Source organism: Scomber japonicus, chromosome 8 (genome assembly GCF_027409825.1).
Source record: "Scomber japonicus isolate fScoJap1 chromosome 8, fScoJap1.pri, whole genome shotgun sequence".
Taxonomy (NCBI): Eukaryota; Metazoa; Chordata; class Actinopteri; order Scombriformes; family Scombridae; genus Scomber; species Scomber japonicus.
The window spans coordinates 28,378,455-28,402,932 of record NC_070585.1 but is presented as its reverse complement, the minus strand read 5'-3'; the positions used below and the strand labels follow the sequence as shown (position 1 = coordinate 28,402,932).

The following is a 24,478-nucleotide window of genomic DNA, read 5'->3' as shown; positions in this document are numbered from 1 at the left end:
CCTAAGACATGAAAATATAACAGCAATAATGATTTAAATGTTATTTTATTGAAAGTGAAAATTAGCAGAAATTTATGGAGTTGTGGGGTTTATTGTATAACCATTAGAGCCATCAGTCTTCACTGCTACATCATAAAAAGAAATCCTTATAACTACTATCTAATTAAAACTATTAATTATTCATTTAACTAAAACACATGTCAATAGATACGGGTCAAATCTGACCCAGAAAAACTTTAATGGACAAACATTTGTAGCATCTAGATACAAAAGTAGAACATTTTTAAATATTTTCATTTTTGTGCATTTTGGGCCACTTTAGTAAAAGTCAAGATGTCAAAACGGGGTAAAATTTGACTCGAACAGTGTGTAAGGTTTCAGGTATCAACCGAAATAAATCAATACCAAGTACAATCAAAACATCTCCGATCAAACGATACCTGACCAGCTTCAATGGACAAACATTTGTAGCACCTATACAAAAGTAAAGTAACCCAACAGTCGAGTTTTTATTACTAATATTATAGTAAATCAACAGTGAGGAGGTGAAAGGTCAGAGGTCAAAGAGTCCTGACAAATGTTCCCGCTCTCTTGGCTCGGACCATGTTCCCCCCGGTGAGGAGTCACTCCTGCTGAAAGGACGATGTGAGCGTGTGATGGTTCGCCATCAGAGCTGATGAGTGTGTGTGCAGAATTTGAATGGAGTCCGGTTTTGTTTGTTGCTAAGAGGACTCTGCGGAGCGGTGAGGAATCTGTCGTTTAGAGGCTGCCAGGCTCAGTTTGCATCTCTTTCTGCAACCTGACTTTCTGTTCCACTTTAATGTGATGTTGATCTGATCATTTGATTATCACTTTTTCAACCACAGAGACAAAAAAAAGATCTATTTTAGTTTCCTGAACTCTCACAAAGTCTTCAATCTGTGGTTTGTTATCTTTTAGTTCCTGCACCTGTGACTGTTTTTGTTATTTTTGTACAACTTTTGAGGTGATTCTCCTCTTTCACCAACTCCAACTGTGCTGATTTTTAATTGTTAGCTGCAACACGTCTCTCTATGAATCAAACAAACTGTAAACTGCTTTCTCTTCCTCTTGAAAAGTTGACACTTTGTATTTCCACATTTCTCACCCAACTGTTCCCCCATGCCCCCCTCTCATTTCAGACCATTTACATGAGTGAAAATGAAACCATATGGATGTTCTGCTTTTACCTCATCTTACACAGCATAAATGGTGGTTAATTAAGTAAAATGGTGAGTTTTTTCGGAGTGAAGTCCAGCAGATTTATTGGTCCAACTGGTTTTAGTCCAAAAACCACAGGAGCATCAGACCGAGCTGTCCTGGTGCCAGTTTCTTCTCTGCTGAGGGAATATTTACCAAGGGATTTTTTGTTTGGAGGAGAGTTCCTGTAACTCCACCCTGACGCGGCTGTTTGCAGTGTGTTGCACCATGCACGCGAACAATTAAGCCACAGATAAAACCGGATCATAAGTGTGTGGATTCAGCTCCTAACGTGCAATCATATTCGTGACAGCAGGTCTCAGTCCAGACATCACAACACAACAACCCTGGTTTATATATCCACATTCTGCTAAATATAATCAAAGATAGATGAGTGATTGTAACTTTATCCAGCAGTGCAGGATGATGCCATCAGCATGTCTTTATTTGACTGCTTCCTCCGTTCAGCAGAGCGTGTGGGCCAACTGCACACAACATCCTGTGAGAGGGTGTTGGCACAAGACATATGTGACAAATGACGAGTGAAGCAAGAGAGCAACGAGACAGTAAACGTAACCACAGAGTGCAAAGTGTACTCTTCTTAAAATAAATAAAGCACTTGATGGATGACTAGATGATAGCAGCAACATACATAATATTTTTGCACAATAATTTGCATATTATATGTATTTTGCATGTATTATTATTGGTGCTTATAGTCTATATATAGGTACTTGTAGTATATACCTGCATGTAATTGTATATTCCTTGTAAATATATGTTTTTTTCCCCTTTTTTATTCCTTCTTTTAGTGCTACTTTAATATACTTTGATCTATTTTATGGTTTTATTCTCTTCTAATTGGAAAATATGAATGCATTTTCAATTCATTCAATTGCATTTCATTGTGCAGTGCTGTATTGTATAATGACAAAACCGAACCATGAACCTTAAGATGTCCATAAATTGTTTATTTAAAGTCTATAAAATAGCAGAAAATGTTCATCACAGTTTCTCAGAGCTCAATTTGACATTCAATTTATAAAAAAAGTGGAATTGTAATGTTTTTCCCCTGTTTTTTTATTACTTATTTTAGTGCTCCTTTAATATACTTCGATCTATTTAATGTTTTATTCTCTTCTAATTGAAAATATTAATGCCTTTTCTGTGTGTGCAGCATGGAGAGGGATTCAATTGCATTTCATTGTGCAGTCCTGTATTGTATAAGGACAAAACTGAGCCTTGAATCTTAATGTATCCATAAAGTGTTTATTTAAAGTCTATAAAAAGACAGAAATTTGCAGAAAATAACATTCAATTTACAATTATTTAAAAAAAGTTGCACATCCTCACATTTATCAACCCTGAAAAAAAGTGCGTTTAGGAGGATCGTCTCTTACTTTCTGTGCAGGTGGACAAAACAATGGGAACATGATGAGTGACTCTTTCCTGAAAACACCCGTGGAAGAAGAAATGTAGGAATGTGGCAGTAAAAGACAGGAAAGTCAATGTGAGCAGTGTGAAGTTTGAAATATTCATAAAATCTCTGAAAAACTTCCAAGAAAGGAAATACATTTAACATTTCTGTTAGGCCTGAAGCACACACACACACACACACACACACAAACATGCTTTTTAAACAAGCTCCATCAAAACAATTAACTTTCTGACTCTGCTTATTTAGGTCCAACCAAATGTGTTTTTATCTTTTTACATTTTTTCCGTGTCCATGTTCACTCCATCTCCTCCTCTTCCTCCTTCTCTACCTCGCGGTCCCAGGTCACGATCGAAGCAAGCTAATCCCAGATTAGCCTCCCAGCACGTCGCGTGTTCAATCTCCTTTTGATGTCTGGGCCGGGCCGCAAACGCTGCACTGATCTAAAGTCCAAACTGGCCTCCACCGCCTGCAAGACTCCACATCAGATTACAGCAGAGGGCCTCCACCTCTGAACACTTCTTATGTATTGATGGTGTAAATGGGATTACACTCCAAATTAAGGCACCAGCACCCTTTTGTAACTAAACTGTGGTTTGATGTCGTGACCTCTTAAGAAGCAGAAAAAGCAGCTTCTGAGAGCCTTTGATCATTTTCTCACACTCAGACTGCACATGAAGGCATACAGTGACCTGAAGTGACACCTTTTTTCATTTTAAGAGTGACTAAATGTTCATGGTACACCCAGAAACAGATACCCCCTTTCCACTGAGCTGGAGCCAGTGCTGGTTCAGAGCTAGTGCTAGAGCCAGTGCTCAGTTGGTGCTAATCCAAGCACCTCTTACGAACCTGTTGCTTTTCCACCGGCAAGGAGCCACGCGATTACGTCACTGTATAACGTAGCCAGCACACGCCTTTGAAGCACTTCCATGATTCACCAGTGAGAGGCAGCAACATACCACAAGGCATCTAGCCTGCTGGAAATGAAGAAGAAGAACAAGCAGCAGAAGAAGAAAAAGAAGAAGAAGACGACAGCTCTGGCAAAAAAATGATAAAAATAGTACTTTTAATCAACAAATCTTTAACCCTCTGTAAATACCACGCTAGTCAGCTACTGAACGTTAACCCCGCTAGTCAGCTAATGAACGTTAACTCCGCTAGTCTGCTAATAAACATTAGCCCCGTCCCCAGTCCGCTGACGTAATTGGTTCTTGCTTTAGACCAGCAAAGAGTTGGTGCTTGCTTTAGCTCCCGTTCTGAGGCTCAGAGCTGGAGCTTTGGCGGTGGAAAAGCAAAGAACCCTAACCCTAACCCTCCAGCTCAGTGGAAAAGGGGTAAGAGAGATGGGGAGTGCATGTGCTGAATTTGACAAAAAAGGCAGTATTTACTATTAAAAGTCCAAAATACAGACTGAATGCATTTGACCTTACCATTGTGCAAAGATCCACACACACATGGTTATGATATAACTGCAGAATCAATGCAACTGCACAGGAAAGCCCATGTGGATCACCACTATATCACACTGAGGCTCAGACGAAAGCAGCGGAGATAGCAGACAGAAAGCATGTTTTTCTTCCTAACATTACTCACTCTCTCTGCTCTGATTATGCCAAAAGATCCCAGATTTAAACTAGTAGTCCTTCATCGGTTGTGACATCGAAATCCAAAACTCTTGAAGGTTTGGTACACGTGGTAAAGATATCAACGGGTGAGCCAGCAGAACTGTAAGAAACAGACATTCAGGTTTGTTTTCGCTCATATTTTCCTTCCAGATTATTCGAACTGAGTCAGAATATAAAGACATTAAATCCTTCTGTAATCTTTCAACTTGGCTTTTTAACAATGTAGTGATTTGATCATTTTCATGGCTTACAGTAACTATGTAGAGTTCTTCCCTTTAGGTCGCTTAATTGCAGTATTGAAAATGATAGGAGCAGTGAAAAGCTTTATTACAATTATTAGCTCAAAATAACTTGAAAATCATTATGTATGAAAGACTTTAGACATGTTGAAAGCTTGTGTCATTAAAGCACCAAAAAAAAAAGAGTAGAGCAGTCCATCATGATCATCTGCTGCCTTTATCAACATCTAAACATTAATTCATTCACTTTCTTTACCACTTATTCTCTAGATCAGGGGTTCAAACTCATTTTAGTTCAAAGGCCACATTCAGCTCAATTTGATCTCAAGTGGGCCAGACCAGTAAAACCATTGCATAATAACTTATAACTTTACTACAATAAAACATCTATTTACAAAACAGATGAACAGCCTGAAATGTCATAAGAAAAATGGGCGCAATTTCAACAGTGTCTCAGTGTGAGTCTGTCTGGCACACAGTTTAATATGCATGCAGTCATCACAGAAAAGCTTATTCATAAAGATAAGATCGCAAAATGTTTGTAGCCAAGTCTGTCAGTTTAGGGTTACCCTGGTAAAAGACACTGATTAAATGTGTCCAAGCCCAATGAAGCAAATCTGTCCTTCGGATCTTAATCACATCGCAAGTCAGTCATACGAAGCTAGCGAGAGTTCAGACAGGAAGCCCACCTTTTTGTATGCTCACGTCTTAGATTTCTCATTCTTCAGTCATCCTGATCCTTCTCACAGCTCATACTGATCTCTGTCAAAGCTCATATCTTACTTGTTGTTGCTGTTTATTTCTGGAGCATCAATTGACACATAGCCTTTCATATTGCAGTTGTCTTTTTAAATGTTCTCTCTCTCTGCTCAGGCGCTTTCTTGATGCTGTTTTGTGCGATCCACCACCTCCCCATCAACACCCAGTCTTCAGATTCCTCAATGCATCACTTCAACTTCATCAGCCCGATCAGTTTTAGCCTCAAGATGACTTTGTTGTGATTTGGACCGAGATTGATTGATGGAAGTCATCAGCCAACACCACCAGTGTCTGGACTCTTACGTCCTTCGATTCAAAAATTCTCCCTGCAGAATCCAAGCGCCAAAGACTTTGACAGTACCCAATCATTAATATCATCTGCATAATAAACATTATTTTACTTCATTCTCTGGTCTCTCCTGATTGAACTCAATTAGATGTCCACCGGAAGATTTCCATACATTGCAAAGTTATCCAATAAGCCACAATGGAGCCTTCGATTGTATGTTTGACACCCTGCTCTACATGACTGTTTGGGGGGTTGTAGCCATTCTCAGCTGACATTGAGCGAGAGGCGGAGTACATCTTGGACAGGTTACCACAGGAGACCATTCACACTCACATTCTCACCTACATTCAATTTAAAATCACCACTTAACCTTAAAACTAACATAGATGTTTTTGGCCCCAGTTGGCAGGTGCGAACCCAAAACCATCTTGCTGTGAAGAATCTAATCTGCACTTATTTTACTGCCCACATCTCAATATATTGTAGATGATTTCAGATCTGAAGTTTTGGAGTTGAATTTTTATTTTTACCGTTACATCATCTGCTCTTTATTATCCTGGTTTGGACTGAATCTTCGTGACAAAAGGCAGAAACTGGATGAGCACTGACTTGGCCGTGGTGTTGATGAGGGGATGTTCAGATCAAAGCAGCATTTCTTCGGTTCCACTCTGGTTCTCGTGGAGGAATGTAGTCTTTGGGAAGCTGCTTCGGTGTCGCCAAAACCTCAATGCGATCGCTCGCTGCGGTTCTCTTCGCTGCCCTCGAAACCTGTTGATAAAATGAATGTATTTAAAGAGGTTTAGTTCAGATCTGGAGTGCACACTATAGATTTAATAGTGAATAGTGAAGAGAAAATGTCAAAGAAAAACAGCACTGTGCTACTGTTAAGGCAAAGGATCTTCTGCCGTGTCTTATGTGAGGTATTAATTGACACAAAGAGCCAAAATCAAACTGTGCTGCAGAACAACAGATCATAAAGAAAGGACGGCCAATCAAAATGTGGAAATAGCGTGCAAGCAGAAGACGCATCAAATAGTCATTTGGCTGAAGATGATTGGAAAACATTCACATTTAATTGAAGGAACTATTCATCATGTGAAAACAATTCTGCAGTTCATGATCGAGGTCGTTCCAACAGCTGGAAAATATCTGAACTGATTGCGTGATGGCGGGCATACAGTGTTTCACTCTCTGATTTTGAATTGCAATATATAAAGAATGTAGTAATTTAATTTTGTTTTTATAATGTTATTTAATTGGCATCACTAAAAAATCTTTCTGTCTTTAATCTCTTTAAATGCCAGTAGGTGCTCCTACGCTCCAGATGGATTCTTCTGGGCGTCTGAGCTCGGAGCAGACGTTGCTCTCCTTCAGTCGGGGCAGTGACAGCTGAGACAGCCGCTGAGAGATTTGAGTTGTTCTGGTAGCGAAGTGAACGATGGAGGCAGCGCTCTGTGGTGCAAAGAGATGGAGGAATTTCAGATTTCATCCACCATTTCTGTCATGAACTACTTAAACTAGACTCTCAGTTATTAGTTGAAGAATGGAGTGAAGCATCCCAAAAGTAGCTCTGGAAGATCAGATTTTTTTTTGTGTGTGTGATGTGAAAAATCAACAATCACATAAGTCAGCAATCACAAGAAGTGTCGCAACTAACAGTTATTTTCATTATCTATTAATCTACTGTTGATTTTATCTATAGGTCTGTAAAAATGTGACCAAATTGTGGAAAATGTTGGTTCCCAGAGGTAAAGTCTTTCTAACATTTTCACTTTTATATTTTTAGACTGTCTTTGTGTGTTTGAATGAACTTTATCCGTATATTTGTTTATTCGCCTAACATTGCACCATGTGGGCCGAATGGACTACTTGAAATTTAATTGATTTGTCTGACCAACAGTCCAAAAGATAAGCCCAAAGATAACAAATTTATTGTGAGGAGTGTAAAAACTAGAAAATGTTCACATTTGGGAAGTTGGAACCAGTACATATTTGTCATTTTTGGAGGAGTAATTGCATAAATTAATATTGGATTATCTGATTTGGTGAAGATCTAATTTCTGTTGATCAATTTATGGTCTAATGGATGCAGCTCTGATTCAAAGTGTTCATTATACTTGATATTTAGGTTCCAAAATGGTATTAAACTGTATACTAATTATAATTATACTTAACTTGAGCAATTTGGCCCTAGTGAGTTTTCAAGTCAAGTACACATAAAAAATAAATTTACAAATACGATAAAGAAAGTTTAATGGTAGTGGCTGGTCCGAAACAAACACTCCGAAGGAAAAAAAGCATGAGATAACAAAACAAAATGTGACATTCAACTCTATTTAAAGAACCAGTGTGTAGGATTTAGAGACATCTAGTGGTGAGGCTGCAGATTGCAACCAAATGAATACACCTCCTCTCTCCTTCCAAGTGTGTAGGAAAACCTACGGTGGCGCAACACTCACCAAAAATGTTAAAGACCCTCTTTAGAGCCAGTGTTTGGTTTTCCATTGTGGGCTAATGTTGAAACATGGTGGTGCAGCAGGGTGGGCTCCGTGGATGAGGAGCTGCTCTCTATGTAAATATAAAGGTTCATTCTAAGGTAACAAAAACACAACGGTTCTTATTTTGAGATGATTATACTCTAATTAAAACATACTTATGAGTATTTTACTCAATTTCTGCCAGTATGAGCCCCCTAAATCTGACACACTGGTCCTTTAATTAAAGCAAACAGTGCTACATTTATATTATAGCCAGACAACAGTGCATTGTGTGAGTTTTTCCTCCATGTGATTGATCGTTTTTGTGCACTGTGTGGATTTGTTGAAATATTTGAGGATCTTTACCTCTCTGTTGCTCTGGAAGTCTGGATGGTTCAGTTTGGGGTTGGAGAGCTGCAGCAGTCGCGGCGTGATCACAGCAGTTTTCACTCTGGGATCAACGTGCCAAATAGGACAGTTATTCTCACACTGAGGCATGTGAGGAGGCCTGTGGGACAGACAGAGAGAAACCCTGTAAATACGCTGCAATAAATAAACATCTGAAAAAGCCCTTTGTTTTGAGCTGCGAGGAATTTTCTTACATGAACCGAGTTCACCAAAAGAGCTGAAATGTCAGTTGATTCTCATGGAAACTTAACCAAAGAGAAATTATAGAAACAAGCACGGACATTTCACAGCAATTAAAGATTATTATCATTACTTTCTCCATTAATCATTCCGTATGTATCATATGTCCGTAATTATTTTCTTAGAGCCCAAGGCAACATCTTCAAATGTCTTGTTTTGTACGACCAACGGCCCAAAACCCAAAGATATTCAGTTTATCATCATATATGACAGAAAATTGTCAAATCATCACATTTTAGAAGCTTTAACCAGCTCAATTTTCTGAGGCTACAATAACGATTATTTTCATTACTTTCTCCATTAATCATTTTGTCTATAAAATATCTGTAATTATTTCTTTGAGCCCAAGGCAACGTCTTCAAATGTCTTGTTTTATACGACCAACAGCCAAACACCCAAATATATTCATATATTTGTTGTGATATGTGACAGAAAATCATCACATTTGAGAAGCTTTAACCAGCTCATTTTTGTGGATGTTCAATAATTAAATTGATTTTCTATCAATAGAATAATATACTAAACGACTGATTGTTGCAGCTTTACACAGCATTGTCACTTATTTCTATAAAATGCATGAATGAAGATGAACAAATTGACATGAAGCCTTTCCAAGAGATGATTATTTGTATTATTTGAAGAACCATGTTATAGAAGATGCATTTTATTACCTCTCCAACAAAGAATAAGTCACATTTCAAATATGTTTATGGCTGCAAGAGGCACTTTTCCACAAAAATATCAGATTATTTTCTGCCATGTGGGTCAATGCTGCCTTGTGTTTTGTCTGGTTTGTATTTTTGTTCTGGTGGTGCAACACGATGAGAGGATTACATTTTGGCTGTCTGTGACTATTATTTATCACACAGAGAATTAGAGCAGCGATTAACCAGAGCAGTCTTTATAATTACAAAAGCAAACATCTATTTTGTGTATTAAACTCAGAATGTAACAATCCTGGCTCGATCTCTCCTGCATGCCCAACTACATGTTCTGCTGCTGTGGTCAGGATGTATAAAAAGACTTCCGTGGCTGTCTGTGAGTGTCCCAAGGGTGCTGAACTTTGGACAATGAGCCCTATTGTCTGCGCTTCTCGCTCTCCCACAGTCTGACACTGAAATAACAGATGTCCAAACGCTGGCTTCCTCGTGCAGCGTGGAGACGTTAGTGTTGGACCTGAGCCTCAGCTTGGCCGTCTCATATTTATCATTATGATATGTTACATTCTGCTGCAATTTAACTCTAGACTCTGGTTTGTATGCGGACCCCTCGAGGGAGAATTAAGGCTGAAGAGTTTTGGAGTCATAAATCTGCCGACATACCACAACTGGTGGCACTGAGGTCTGCAGAGGAGCTGGACGTGGAAATAATCTTAAAAACAGATACTTAAAAAGAGTCTGTTGTGGTTCTGGTCTATATACTGTACACTCACTAACATTAAATTACTTATTTTGTGTAACAGGAACCCAACTTTTTATTCTTTCCTGTTAATTTAATCATCTTGTGACCTCTTCACATTTATCCCACGACCCCTTTAAAAAAAAGCCTGATGTAAACTAGTCAAACCTGCAGTAATTGATTATTTGGCCACTTGGGGGCAGTGGAAACGACCTGTAAACACAACACTGTCATATTATCACCTTTTAGGTTCATATAACGAACCTGCCAGCAAACAGTTGCTTATTTACACATAAAGCAGATTTCTAGCAACATTAATGTTTATTTGAAGTCATATTTTTGGCCACTTGACCAATATACAGTCTGCTTTGGTCTCCTGAGGGAAATATCAGGCCCTATACCTGCTAAATGCACAACTATATTCAACAGCTAGCTGCTATCTTTGGCTGTTTGGTGCAGAGCAGGTAGTAAAAAGTGGATTTTTAGAGCTAGTTGAAAATAAAACTAATATGAGTAGTAACAGTGAACCAATCACTGTCAATAAAACCAAGAAGTAAATTACATGAAAGATGCTAAAATGCTCCATAGAGCTGATGGGAACTGCAGAGTGGATTCATCACTATTAGCAACCCATTTCACATTATATAGAGGCATTTGATCCATTTTTATTACAAATATATTGATTACATTTGCTTTAAGAGGGTTTTTGGGTGATTCACTGACAAGCTAATCAATTCAGCACCAGTTTGTCTAGTTAGGTGTAAAAAGTCTAAAACAATACTCCAATAGTTAACGATCTAAATCACACAATAAATCTTTTTTTTTTTAAGTCATTAGATGAGCCATATCTACTGAGTTACGTTGGGAGTGTTTAAGCTGCAGGTTTTAAAGTCAAGCAGCTGTTTGCAAAAAACCTTAAATCATGTAAAAACTCTCCCAGTAAGCATTGATTTGGTAAATTCCTGACTATAAAGATTAAAATTGTGAAAATCTTGTTAAAAAGTTCAAGTTTTGCTCACAGTATAGCTGCTAAAATGTGTTTTCTTTTATATGTAACCCAGGAATTTAAACATAAAAGTTTACTGGGAGGGTTTTCTGGAGGCCATACTGGAGGCATTTAGCGCTTATGTGGCTCATCTGCCTCCAACATAACTGAGTACATCTGGTTAAACTGGGGCTGTTTTGAGACTTGAGCATCTCAACACTAATAGTCCACATTTTCTGACCTCACTTTACTGGTTTGATGTGTAATGAGGCTTTTACCCTGCTTCCTGGGAGCTGCGGTTGCTGGTTTTGGGTGTTGACAAGCGTACAATGTGTTTGTATTGGGACGCTTTGGAGGAAGGACGCTGGGTCTTCCTGAAGAAGCTCCCCTCCTCCTCCTCCTCATCCTCCTCCTTCTGCTCTTTCCTGCAGGAAAATGGAAGCTATTACCACATCCATTAAATGCCGTGCTGTGTGTCTGGAACAAAAGAACGTCTCGAGCCAGAGGGAGGGATGAGGGGAGGAGGACGAGGGAAGGAGGAGGAGGGGAAGAGGAGGGGGCTGCAGAACAATGGATAAGTGTCAGTGCACGGCTGATGACGCAGGTAAAAGTGGAAAATCATCTGCATTCATGAAAACAGTCAAACTTTGTTAAACAATTAGCTGAGACTGTAGACTGACAGTGTTCGAGGTCAGTCGCTCCCTGATGTCAGCTTTTATTTTAACTTATTGTTTTCTAAGAGATTTAAATATTATTTTGTTATTCTACATTGTTCATATTGTCAACTATGAATCAATGCTGTCAAGAAGTATTAACTAAAGTATATTTCAAAGCTATTTCACACTGCTGCTAGAAAGTCTCACAAAAACACTATATGTGTGCTAATCCACCGATAAAAATAGTTCCTAATAAATGGACAAATTTCCTTTTTTGAAAATAAAACTATTTATTTGGGATTTTTAAAGATTTATATTTTCAGTAGGACCAGCGGGTTTGGGAAAGCTGGGAAATATTTCAAAGATGATCTGACACTTTGTTGATTTTGGTCTTTTTAAAGGATTTAATGACATAAAATATAGACTAACATATTGAACTCTTATGGCTCTAAGCCAGGACTTTGATATAAAGTACTGTTATCAGTTGAAAACTGGGTGATACAGTGTGTATATCAATATAATATCGTTATTAATACAAATGAGACGAGATCATGTGAGATTTGGTTATTGCAGTATCACCGTGCTTAATACATGTTTGGTCTCGCTCTACAGTTTTCTGGTATTATCTGACTTGCTGAGTGAAATGAACAGTGAATAAGTAATAATGTACCTGCTTAAATATGAGACTGCAACTAATTATGTCTTTGATATCATATATTATATTAATCAATCTTTTTTTTTAAGTTAAGTGATTTTTGTGTTCAGTTAGTAAAATATCAGAAAATATAAATCGCAAAGTGATATCTTTAAAATGATTGTTTGGTCAAATCAACAATTAAAAATGTAAAAGAAGATGTATTAAGTGTTAATGACTGAACTTTATTATTTATCTGAACCACATAACTAACTTTTTAAATATTATTCACACCAAGGTAAAAAATGAAATGTCAAATTTGATCAAAAACTATAAATCAATCTATTACCAATAAAAAATAATCAATCATTCCCAAAGCAAAATCACCTATATTATCTGGTTCAAGCATTTTCACTGCAAATTGAGCATTTTTGGGTTTTGCACCATTAGTTAGATATAAAACAAACGATTAGGATGTTGAATTTCCACAGCTGTTTCTCTCCACTAACATGTTGAAAAAACAAAAGATTGACACATTAATCAAGAAAATAATCTGCAGATTAATCAAGAAAAATAATCTGCAGATTAATCGAAGCTGACCAGCAGCTGTCTGCTCATTAAATTAAAGCACCAGCTGCCCCGATCCTGATCCTGAGGTGTGATACCGTGATTATTGTTAATTTTGTGTTTAAAGGCCAGACAGTGTTTTTGTACAAGATATTTCTTCCAGATAATCAGATTAAAGAAGGACAAACAGGACAAGACGTCTTGCCTGCAGAGTGATGTGGAGCAGCAGTCTAATGATCAGATATAACAGACCTTCAAACACATTCATACAAATCTAAATTCATGACTCAATATATATATCTATCTATATGAACATCCTGCTTCGACCCGACCAGCAGGTGATCGCTGTCATCTTCAATTACAGTTAAGCATTATTAGTTCTGGGAGCGGCACTTCCTGTGTGTGGGGGCGTCTTGATTGAATTAAACGTCCATGTTCCTCTGCTTTAAATCTGACAGCTGAGGAGGAGGAAAGAGACAACAACAAACAGTATCAATACATAGAAAAGCCTTCGAGAGAGCTGATAGCTACCATCACATCTTATCATCTTATCATTTCTAGCACTAATTGAGTCTGACAGCTCTCGAGGGATCCTCTACCTCTCTGCTCAGGATGCAGCTGGCATCAGTCCCATGCATCACTTTATAAGTTTACATTTCCTAAATCAAGTCTGTACCAAAAGGGCATCAGATGGGAAAAGCTTCAAAAGTCATTACACTTCAGTTTTGCAAACATCTCCATTAATATATTGATATGTTGATGCAGCAACAACATAAAAAGCTTGTATATGGTACTCTGCAGCATCAACACAAACAGCTCTCTCTCTCTCTCTCTCTGTCTCTCTCTCTTTCTCTCTCTCTTTTTCCTCTCTTTCTCTCAATCTCTCTCTCTCTGTGTCTCTCTCTCTGTCTCTCTCTCTCTCTTTCTCTCTTTCTCCTCTCTCTCTCAATCTCTCTCTCTCTCTTTCTCCTCTCTCTCTCTCCCTCCCTCTCCCTCTCTCTCTCTTTCTCTCTCTCTCTCTCTGTCTCCATCTCTCTCTCTCTCTCTCTCTCTCCCCCCCCCCCTCTCTCAATCTCTCAATCTCTCGCTCTCTCTCTTTCTCTCTCTCTCTCTCTCTCTCTCTCTCTCTCTCTCTCTCTCTCTCTCTCTCTTTCTCCCTCTCTCATGCCTTTTTGATAGAGTCATCAATAATGTTCTGGGTGCAGACGGGCTACAGTTACCTCCGGTGGTCCTCCCTTGCTGAGAAGTCTCTTTTGTGTCTGGCCAGGTATTGGATTCTTGCACTTGGAACGGCTCTGAGCGCTGAAGCGGACACGGGCCATATTGGCTCCTGGTTGCCCCATCTCAGCTTCTCACTGGTCAATAATAAAAAATAATAATAAAAAAAAGATGAAAGTTTCAAATAAAAGAGCTTACGAGGGGCGAAAAAGTTGACGTAGAAGCAGAATAAATATTTTCCAAGTGGGCAATTACAATAAAATGAAAGATTGATAGTTTCATTCAATTTTGACCTCTCTTTCATTTTTCCATTGTTCAGAGCGTGCCAAACATCTGTCTTTAATTATGCAATTTAGAGAAATTACCCTAAAGGAAGGAAACACTGACCACAAAGGCTCCTGGATTCTTGGGAAGCCTTTTCACACTCGATCAATGAGCAAACATGCAATCTCAGAATAACAGCTGGATAAGACTATAAATGAACAGAGGCAGTTTGTAGCTTCTGGTATGTCATATTTATTGTGGTTGATTAAAAAAAAAGAAGTTGTTTGTTTATAGTGATGTAAGAAAAATCACATTTTAGTTAAAAGACTAACTCACCAAGGAGTCGTGGCCCAAACTGTTTTGGAGGATTTATGCTGCGATAGCTCCAAGATTCTGCCAAAAAAGACAAAAAACATTCACAAAAAACACAAATCAGGATTAAATATGTGTGTTTATTTAGGTGTATTTCAGAGACGTTGGGTCCAGAGAACATCCAATCACTCAGTTCAGGGACTTTCTGTTAAAAGCTGCAATACCGCAATAACTAATCTTATTCTTCAGGGGGGAAAAAAGTCTGGTTTTCAAACTTTAAAACCTCATCGTGGTCACTAATCAGAGACACTACACACTGTCAAAATTCATCTGTATGTCGTCCATTTTCATTACTGTGGTTTTTCATTGTGCATTGATGCCGCCAAGATAAATTTGGACTTTTTCTTAGCTTAGATTTTGAGGCTTTTTTAAAACAACTTTGTCTTTATTCCACAGCAAAGCCTCAAAGAAGTACACAAAAAGTAAAATAAGTGAATATCAACACTTGCACCGCAGTAAAGGGCAAATACAGTGCTGATTTTATACAGTCTGACGTTGCATACTGTCTCAACTCTATCAGACGAGCTTCATCAGCGCCACCTGTCATGTTCTGAATATATTAATTCATCCATCACTTTTATCTATCTGTTTCAACCATGTATGTATATTACTTTCAGCTCTCTCAACATCTCTCTTAACTAGTTTTCACTCAGTGATCACACCAATCTCTGATCCTGTTAGTTCATTTTTCCTCCCTAACACAAATTTGACGACCTATATTTAGTCAGTAGTTTCTATTCAGGCATTTGGGTTTAGTTGGTTGAGCTTCCTACATAGCTGAAAACTGTTTAAATACCCGTCTGTGGTACAACACAAGTATCCCTGGTTGGGAACTGTGCAAATATGTGTGTGCAAAAGAAAGAGGAAATACTGAAATCTAGTATTACAACACTATTTTTTCCTTTGAATTCAACTGTTATACACTCAAAACGTGCTCAGCCTACATGGACTTACTACCAAGTCACTTACATTACCTACAGGAGAAAGAATAATACATGGAAAGCCAGCTGATGGTATTTATATATATGTCTCCAACACATTATATCAGATTTAAACTTAAACTAAACTATGATCTTATACTTTTATGACCAGCATCTAACAATAATACAATATTCACTTGGTACCAAAAAGCAGCCACTACTATATTAACAATCTTAGTGATTGGTTAACTTTATGAATGTTAAAATGCTTGTCAGAAAAAAAAAATACAAAAATGACATGACTTTACCTGTTTGATGGACTAAATCTGGGCCGAATCCCTGCAAGAATAAAGAACAAAAAGACATGAGAATGAAAATATGACACTATAAATATTAAAAGACTGTTGCACATGACAATTCTCACATTCACCTTGTTTTCTAGTCAACATCTCAACTTGCAGCAGTGAGCTGGATGTGTCGGCTCGCCGCCCTCGTTGATGGTGTCAAACTTAATCTCCTGCTGTTGCCATGGACCAGGGAGTCCTTAGCAACCTACTCAAAAACACCTGAGGACTCGGACTTGAAACTGGAGTCTGTGTGGTCACTCCATCCATCTTGCTGTCTCAAGACTTCCGATTGCAGGATGTTTTAGAGGAAAGTGATACGTTGAGGTCAGCGGATTGAGGGCGGCTGCTGCTGCTCCTGCTGCTGCTGTATTTCTGGAGATCAGATTCCAAATATAAACGTGCTCCGATGGTGACGACAGAGTAAATGTCAGGAGTTATGTTAGGATGATTTCCTCACGTGAGGGGTCAAGTCTGCATTCTCAGATAAGATGTTATTATTAGTGTTATTCCTGTAAATGTGGCGCCGCATGGTGTCCTGATGGATAGAGAGAGAGATTGTCCTGGCAGAGGAAGGTAACAAGTTTAACTGTTACGTACTGTTTGTGTCAAATTTGACCCATTTTGACATTTGACAGCTGTTGTCCTTTTACTCTGAAATTTGGTGACTTTTCCTAAATTGGCCCAAAATGCACAAAAATGAAAATATTTCAAGATGTTATACTTTTGCTTTTTGTTAAATGGATATTTAATAGTTTTAATAAGATAGTAGTTATAAGGATTTCTTTTTATGATGTAGCAGTGAAGACTGATGGCTCTAATGGTGAAACAATAAACCCCACAGCTCCATTAAGTTCGGCTCATTTTCAATTTCAATAAAATACATTTGAATAATTATTACTGTTATATTTTAATGTCTTATGTAAAATAGGACTTGATATTGTGTGATAGTAGCTGTTCTTTCTCCATAAATGAGTGGTGAAAAACCTAAAAAATACACTCTCTCTGCTCTCTAACACATGAAAGGTTTAATCACACATTTATTGATCAGTCAGATCAGTCGACTATTGATGCTTTCTAAACAGATCTGTGGTTCAAAATAGACACTTCTTAAGAGAGAGGATACTGGGATACTACCCAGAACATACTGTGAGGGTGCAGAATAAGAGCAGTGTGTGAGAGTTAAAATCTTCTTAAACTGAAAACACAACAACAAATATACTGAAAACACTTTATTTAAATGTGAAAAAAACCTGTATAACAATCCGTGCACAATCTGTTCACACAATACAGTATGTCGGATATGTTTTGGTGTTGCAATAAAGCTACCAATTTTTTGGGATTCAAATTTAAAAGAAAAATAATGAAATCTGAAATCTTTTACATTCCTCAAAAACGGTACAATTTCACCTTTGTGCATCTTGACAATGTGTAGTTATCACCTTTATCACCACAGTGCAGACAGAAGTATTTAAACAGATTTCACCAAATCAAACTGTATTAAGACAAAAATAACAGCAGCACAGTCTCTGCATGGTGACGTCACTCATAAAACAAACATGTGGTTTATATTCCCTTTCAAAATAAACTCAGTAACCTTTTTTTTAAGATAAAGATAAAACATGTAACAATAAACTCATAAAAGTTATAATGTTTTTTAAGCTGTAACCAACGGCAACGGTCCTGAAGCAAGAAAATAGTGTTCAGGTTTAGTAACTAAGTGTCTTATCAATGATTTAAGTACAAAAAAACCCAAAATGATTATTCTAGTAAACCACTTTCAGCTTCACCACTGTGTCCATCTCAATAAACAACTGCTTTATATATAGACCTTTAGTAGTTTCTCAACAGGTGCCTGCTAGTTTATTTTTTATTAAAGCTGCACTCTCCTAAGTTTGCATGTTGGCGGCCCCAAATGGCAGAAAGAGGTCACTGTTTGAAAAATGAAATGACATAAACTGTGTAATGTACCATCTGAACCTGAACGCAGCACAGAAATGTCTTTAAGATTTTAAGTGGTAACTTCCTGCGAGCTGAGATAAAATAAGAACAGTTTAAAATCTAACAGATGTTTATTAAGCTGGTATGAGAGCTTCGGGTTTGAACTGGAGTTGACATTTTCTCATTCAAATCTTGCCAAGTACAGATTATTGAGTGTTTATGTTGAGGTGTCTGTACTATAAGATGTATATATATATGTGCTTTTAATGTCACAAGATGGTAAAACTCAGAAAATATGAATTTCTATGATGCTAACCCTGCAGCCTGAAGTAAATCTACTGTGATTTTGTAGGCAGCTCCGACCTTAGCCACTCCTAAAGTTGCTTGTTTAACATCATCCGCAGTAACATATGTAGTAACAGACATCAGTGACAGTCATGTAAAGTAAATTTTGACTTGTCCCCTGCAGCTGGGACACGGAAAAAAAAAGTCTTTGGTGAAGTTAAAAGTGAGCTATAAAATTTGGTAAGAACGTCCTGAAGGCCTCAGATTTAAATAAAATGAGTTTTTAAGAGAAGATCAAACGTAAAGAAGCCTGAACTGTCACATGATGGAGAAACAGGAGCTTAGAGTCGATATTTTACAGTTTAAAGTTCAGAGAAGTAGTTTTATAATCCCGTCTGTTAAATATTAGAGAGAGAGAACAATAGCCGGACTGCTGTAGTGAAAACAGAGTAAAAGGGGAATAGTGCAACGAGCCGAATGAATGAAATGTTATTAAATGTTATTAAATGTTATCTAACGCAGGATTTAAGTGAGAAAGATTCAACGTGAGGCTCTTGGGTTTTATTTGCCGTCACATGCCGTCTGGATGATCATGTCCCGAGCGTCCTGAACGCCTGAGCTCAGCTCCGCCTCTCCCTTCTTCACGTGGGTCCCGATGAGGAACAACCTGCGGTCCCCGACCTCGGACAGGGACAGAGCATCGTGGAGGTCCGTGATGCCGCAAGCTCCTGGAAGATCCTGGAAAGACGAGGACACACGGGTGGAAATGAACCTTAAAATAATGTCTAATCTTATAAATTCAACCAAAAATACATACTGTATTTTTCTTATTTTGTAGTAAAAAGAGACACTCCTTGTAATAACGTAGAGATGAACAATACTCGTCAGTTTTGAAGTGATACAAAATAATGAATTGAACAACAAACTCCCCTCTGAGCATGAATTGTAAGGTCTCTAATTATAACCTGGAGGACCAGAAGCTCCTTCAGGCTTTTGTTGAGGACAGTTTGGAGTGTTTTTGCTGTCATGCTCACCTGTTTGTTGGCCAGAACCATTAAAGGCAGGCTGGGATGTGACGCCAGCAGCTTATGTAGATGCTGCTTAGCGATGGGGAAGAGCTCCGAGTTGGACGAGTCGACCACGAACACGAGCAGGAGAGCTTTGGACATGTATCTCTCCCAGTACGGCCGCAGCTCCTCTTTACCTCCAACTAGCAGACAGAAAATAAAACATCACAGTTTGTAGAGTTCCAGCTGGAATTATTTCTAGATAATAAAGCTTTTAAAGTTGCATTAATAAACCAGATTATTTGACTCTATAATCAATCAGTGGTGTGTTTACTGTCAATAAATGAAAAATCTGCTGGATAACTTTACAGCAAGAGATCCACTGAACAACATGAATCAACAAGGTTTATGGGATATGTAGTTCATCTTTTTGTTATTATAATAATTTATTAATCGTTTCGTCATCGATCTGGTTCAAGCTTTCTTGTAAAGAGATTTTCTGCTTTCCTTTGTCTTGAATGAACAATAGAGGCCGACTGAAACTGGATTTTTAGGGAAGATGCTGACACCGATAATAAGGAATTTTAATATTAGGCGATAATCTTCTAATCACATAGAATATGTACTTAAAGACATTCCTTTTTAAATGTGTTTATCAAAACAGTTTTATAAAATCTAAACAAGACATCAGTGCTCTGAAACAGTAAACTTCACTAGGTATTTATTATGTGTATATTGAATTTGAATTAGAAAAAAAGATTAAATATATATACAATATATATATATTGCACCTAAAGTAAAACACTCATCACCACTCTCACCATATTTTTAATATATTTTGGATTTTATGAGTTGAACCCCCACGAGGATGCGTTGCCCTTATTAAGGTATAAAATGGTGATAATGGTAAAAACACTTAAATGTGTTATTTAACATAGAAAAGTGATACATTCTGGTCATTAATATCACACATACTAGTTTCCAAACTGATTTTTATCATTTCTATCAAACTTTTGACCTACCACAACCTTAAATTCTACCAATTAAAAAAGGTACATATACAATTAAACAACCACCTTAACCAATCATGCCCTTTAAAGAGTCTGTATCTCCTGGCGCACGTTGCCTGTTTAAGGGTTAAATAAGATGTTAAGAGTGAAATCATTGCACTCACTCTCCAGGAACTCGATGTGCATGTCCTCTCTGTTGATGGAGACAGCGTTGAAGCCCTGCGTCGGCTCCATGTCCTCGTCCAGGCAGCCGGTGGAGAAACAGTGTAGCAGGCTGGTTTTACCGGCTCCGTTCAGACCCAGAACCAGCACCTGAGTCCCTGCCGACCCTGCAGGTCTGGACTGCAGCACGAGACACACGGACCAGAACATATTAGATTAGGGCTGCCTTAACATGAAGCACAGCATGACAACTTTGACTAAATAACAATTAATATGAGGAATATCTAATCCAAAATATAAGTATGCGAGTAGTGAATAGAGCTGAAACAAATGGTTTATTGATTAGTTGATTGACAGAAATGTAATCAGCAATAATCTCATTCTTCTTCCAGCCTCTCAAATGTTTTCCCCTTTACTAGATCCCCCTTAACTTTAATATATTTGGCTTTTGAACTGTTTATCTGACAACAATTAATCAAGACAATAATCTGCTGATAGTCGAAGCCCTAAAACAAACATAATTTAACAATATTGGCTGCAAACAGAAGAAAGAGAGCCCACCATGATGTTTTCAGTCTATATGTTGCTACAGATCTATTATTACATGACTGAATGTGGCTATTTAAATGGTAACAGCCTAAACAGTAAAATCATGATGTAGTTCCCCTTAGATTTACCATTAACTTGTGTTTGGTGGAGTATTTCTTAGTTGTAACAATGCTTCTTGGCAATAACTCTCATACCATTGGAAAGCCTGTTTATTTCCCTTTTAAATGGAACCACATTTGTAAGGAATGTGCATTTGTGGGATGAGCAGCAGAGCTTGGGTAAGTGGGTTGCGCCCCTGAAATATTTGTCAAATCTTCTCTGCCTTCTTCGGTGGAGGCGGTGTGATGGTGTGGAGGTGGTGTGACGGTGTGGAGGTGGTGTGATGGTGTGGAGGCGGTGTGACGGTGTGGGGCGGCATTGGAGGTAATCTCAATACAGAGAGAGATGAGATTCTGCAACCAGCGGCAATCCCATATCTCCACAGTCTGGGACTAAACTCTCTCCTCCAAGATGACAGCAGCAGCTGTGGCTCAGGTAGCGCAGTCATCCTCCAATTGGAAGATTGGGGGTTTGATTCCCGGCTCCTCCAATCCACATGTCCACATGTCCACATTGGGCAAGACACTTAACGGTGTATGAATGAGAATGAATGGTTAAATTCCCATGCACTTTGAGTGGTCCTAAAGATTAGAAAGGCGCTATATAAGTACAGTCCATTCAGTCCATTTTACCATGACAACGCTCGCTCCCGAACAAAGCGGGGTTTATCAGAGACTACCTCCAGAATTTGGGAGTGGAGAGTCCTGACCTCAACCCCATTGAACATTTGTGGGATCAGCTTGGGTGTGCAGTTCGTGCCAGAGTGACTAACACATAACACATAACACAACCACGTTGGCTGACTTGTGACAAATGCTGGTTGAAGAATGTGATGCCATCGCACAGCAGTGTGTGACCAGGCAGGTGACGATCATGAGGAGGAGCTGACAGGAAGTTGTGTCTGTGTATGCTTCTTCCTCACATTACTCAGGCGCCTGTTTGTTAAATGAATAAATGGTTAAATTGCCAATATGTCTTGTTTCTTCAGACTTCAGTCATCCAATCCACCCAACAACACCAAACAAGAGTCTATAGCAGGATAAGCTGTTCGGCATTGGCAGAGAAGATTGGGCAAGTTTTTCGGGGATAGTCCGCTCTGCTTTCTTTCAAATGTGGCAGCATTTAAAAGAGAAATAAACAGGTATAAGAAGCATTATTACTACAAAGAAATACTCTACCAAACACAAATGACCTTACTTTTTGTGCTATGTTTATTATTATTACGGAAGAGATGATTGTAACTTATTATTCAGGTTGCTGTCCATTACAGATTGTTGAATGTCCATCTTTGAACGTGGGTTGTGCCTCATAACAGGTTAAATACAGACAGCTGACAAACGAAAGGAAAAGCCCCACATGTAAGGTCTTAGTAAGCCAACACGTGCTCCCAGATCAGCTTTAAGTGCAGCTTGGCATTGATCTTACAAATCTCCGAACGCTACTGGAAGGACGGACACCATTCTTCCAAAATCTCCCACAGGTGTTAAATTGGGATGAGATGTGGTGACAGTGGAGGCCAAAACATGTGATTCACATCATTTTCAAACCATTTAGTGACCCCTCATGCCTTTTGGATGGGGGCATTATCATTCTAGAAGAGACCACTCCCATTAAGATAGAAATATGTAGTCACAGGATGAAAGGTGATCACTCAGAACTATCATTTATATTGTTGCCAGGGGTCAAGCATTCAGTCCTGTACCTGTTTATCCTCTAACTCTCACATACTGTTCATATTCTGACTCATAATTAGTCTCTGGACTTATTCAGGGTCACATTAGTCAAAGTCCACCTAGCACAAATATGTATAGGTTAGTTTTACAGCTCTCAAATGTATCCCTGAACAGTATGTAAGGGTTAATTTTTACCATGATGTGGGATTGATGGCCTAACCTGATCCCTTACTGGCCTCACCTGAGCTGGTTTTGATTCCTCAGCTTTACCTGACGGAGATCTAAGTAGCATTATGTGTCTATATCTCTTAAATAAAATGTAATGCAAGTAAAAGGACAGACTGCTTGTAGATATTTCATCTAACACACACACTGCCTGCAAGAAAATAAAGGTGTGCATAAACCCTTTACATACAAGATTAGTGAGTTTAATGTTAGAAATAGGTGTCTTATTTCGTTGCATTTGATATAGGGAGGATTAGGGTAATATGGGACATTGACTAATGTGGGACAACTAAGCTTCAGTACATTTAGCTATTTTTCTATTCAAGTATTTTAAATATAACTACTTTATGCCAGTGTACTGTGTGAATTGTATTGTTTAAAATTACACGTGTACTAACAGCCTACTAGTATTTTAACCTTAAAAACTGTCGGCCTACTAAATTAAATGACCAAATATGTGTATGCACATTTCAGATAAGGCTGCTTTGCATAAATCTAAGTATTTCTAAGCCTAAAAAATAGCATCCCACATTACAAAACCTACAAATTCTGAAACCATTTGGCACAAGGTACATTGATATGTGTGCCATTTTTCATTTTGAGTACAATATCCAAAAATTGTCTCCTGATTTAACAAGCTTAGGGATTACATAATGATATTAAGTGTTATATATATGATATAATGTGGTGGATTCATATGTAAATAAGGTAGATAAGTCAGAATGATCTACCCTATATATAGATATAATATATAAAGGTTTATTATACAACATTATACCACACATATAACAGTTTGCATGCAGGTGTGTTGTAGTGAAGTTCATGTTTTTACCTCTGTTGCTTTCTGTGCTTCAGCTGCAACAACAGGCTCCTCCACAGCCTTCACCTCCTCTTCCTCCTTTATTGCTTTTTCCTCTTTGCAAGTTTTACCCTCCTTCTTCTTCTCCTCCTTCTTCTTCTCCTTCTTCTTCTTCACGGAGGAGGACGCCAACTTCCAGATAACATACGCAACTCCGCCCGCGAGAGCGACAGAGGCGACAAAGACGCCAGCTTCCTTCACCACAGACATGCTGCTCATCTCGTCTGTCATCCTGCAAATAAATTAGGCTTTCTTTTTTTTTTACCTAAAGGTTTCTGCCATTATCCGAGTTTTAGTGACAGATTTAAGTTAGTTTTTTTGCCCTGCTGCTTGTCCTCCTTCTCTCCTCCTCAACAAGTGGATTAACAAGCAGACAGGAAGCTCAGCAGGAACTTCTCACTGCGATGTTTCCGGGCGGGTTTGTGTTTATGTGGTGTTCAGTCTGACCACCAGAGGGCGCTATTACCTCTTAAATTAATCATTAAAATAATCCATTTATTAAATTACCCCTTAAATTACTAATTAAATAACTAGCCTAAACAAATTACCCCTTAAATTACTCATTAAATAACTAAATACATTACTCATTAAAAAAAATCCTTTTTCTATTCTTTAAAACA

At 38.3% G+C, this 24,478-nt stretch overlaps 1 protein-coding gene across 1 annotated transcript; it reads right to left on the bottom strand.

Annotated features, from left to right (window-relative positions):
* Nucleotides 1-18,690: 18,690 nt before the first annotated feature.
* Nucleotides 18,691-24,220, bottom strand: arl9 (ADP-ribosylation factor-like 9). Its single transcript, XM_053323520.1, has 4 exons — nt 23,832-24,220; nt 20,456-20,633; nt 19,309-19,484; nt 18,691-19,012 (listed from the first exon to the last, which is right to left on the bottom strand). The coding sequence occupies exons 1-4, from the start codon at nt 24,087-24,089 to the stop codon at nt 18,836-18,838; spliced, it is 789 nt and encodes a 262-aa protein (XP_053179495.1). The 5' UTR covers nt 24,090-24,220; the 3' UTR covers nt 18,691-18,835.
* Between the last annotated feature and the right edge of the window lie 258 nt (nt 24,221-24,478).

Coding starts and splice junctions, on each gene's coding strand:
- arl9 (XM_053323520.1), bottom strand. CDS start 24,089: ATGACAGACGAGATGAGCAGCATGTCTGTGGTGAAGGAAGCTGGCGTC. Junction 20,634..23,831: donor AAGCACAGAAAGCAACAGAG/GTAAAAACATGA, acceptor CTCGTGCTGCAG/TCCAGACCTGCAGGGTCGGC. Junction 19,485..20,455: donor GCACATCGAGTTCCTGGAGA/GTGAGTGCAATG, acceptor TCTGTCTGCTAG/TTGGAGGTAAAGAGGAGCTG.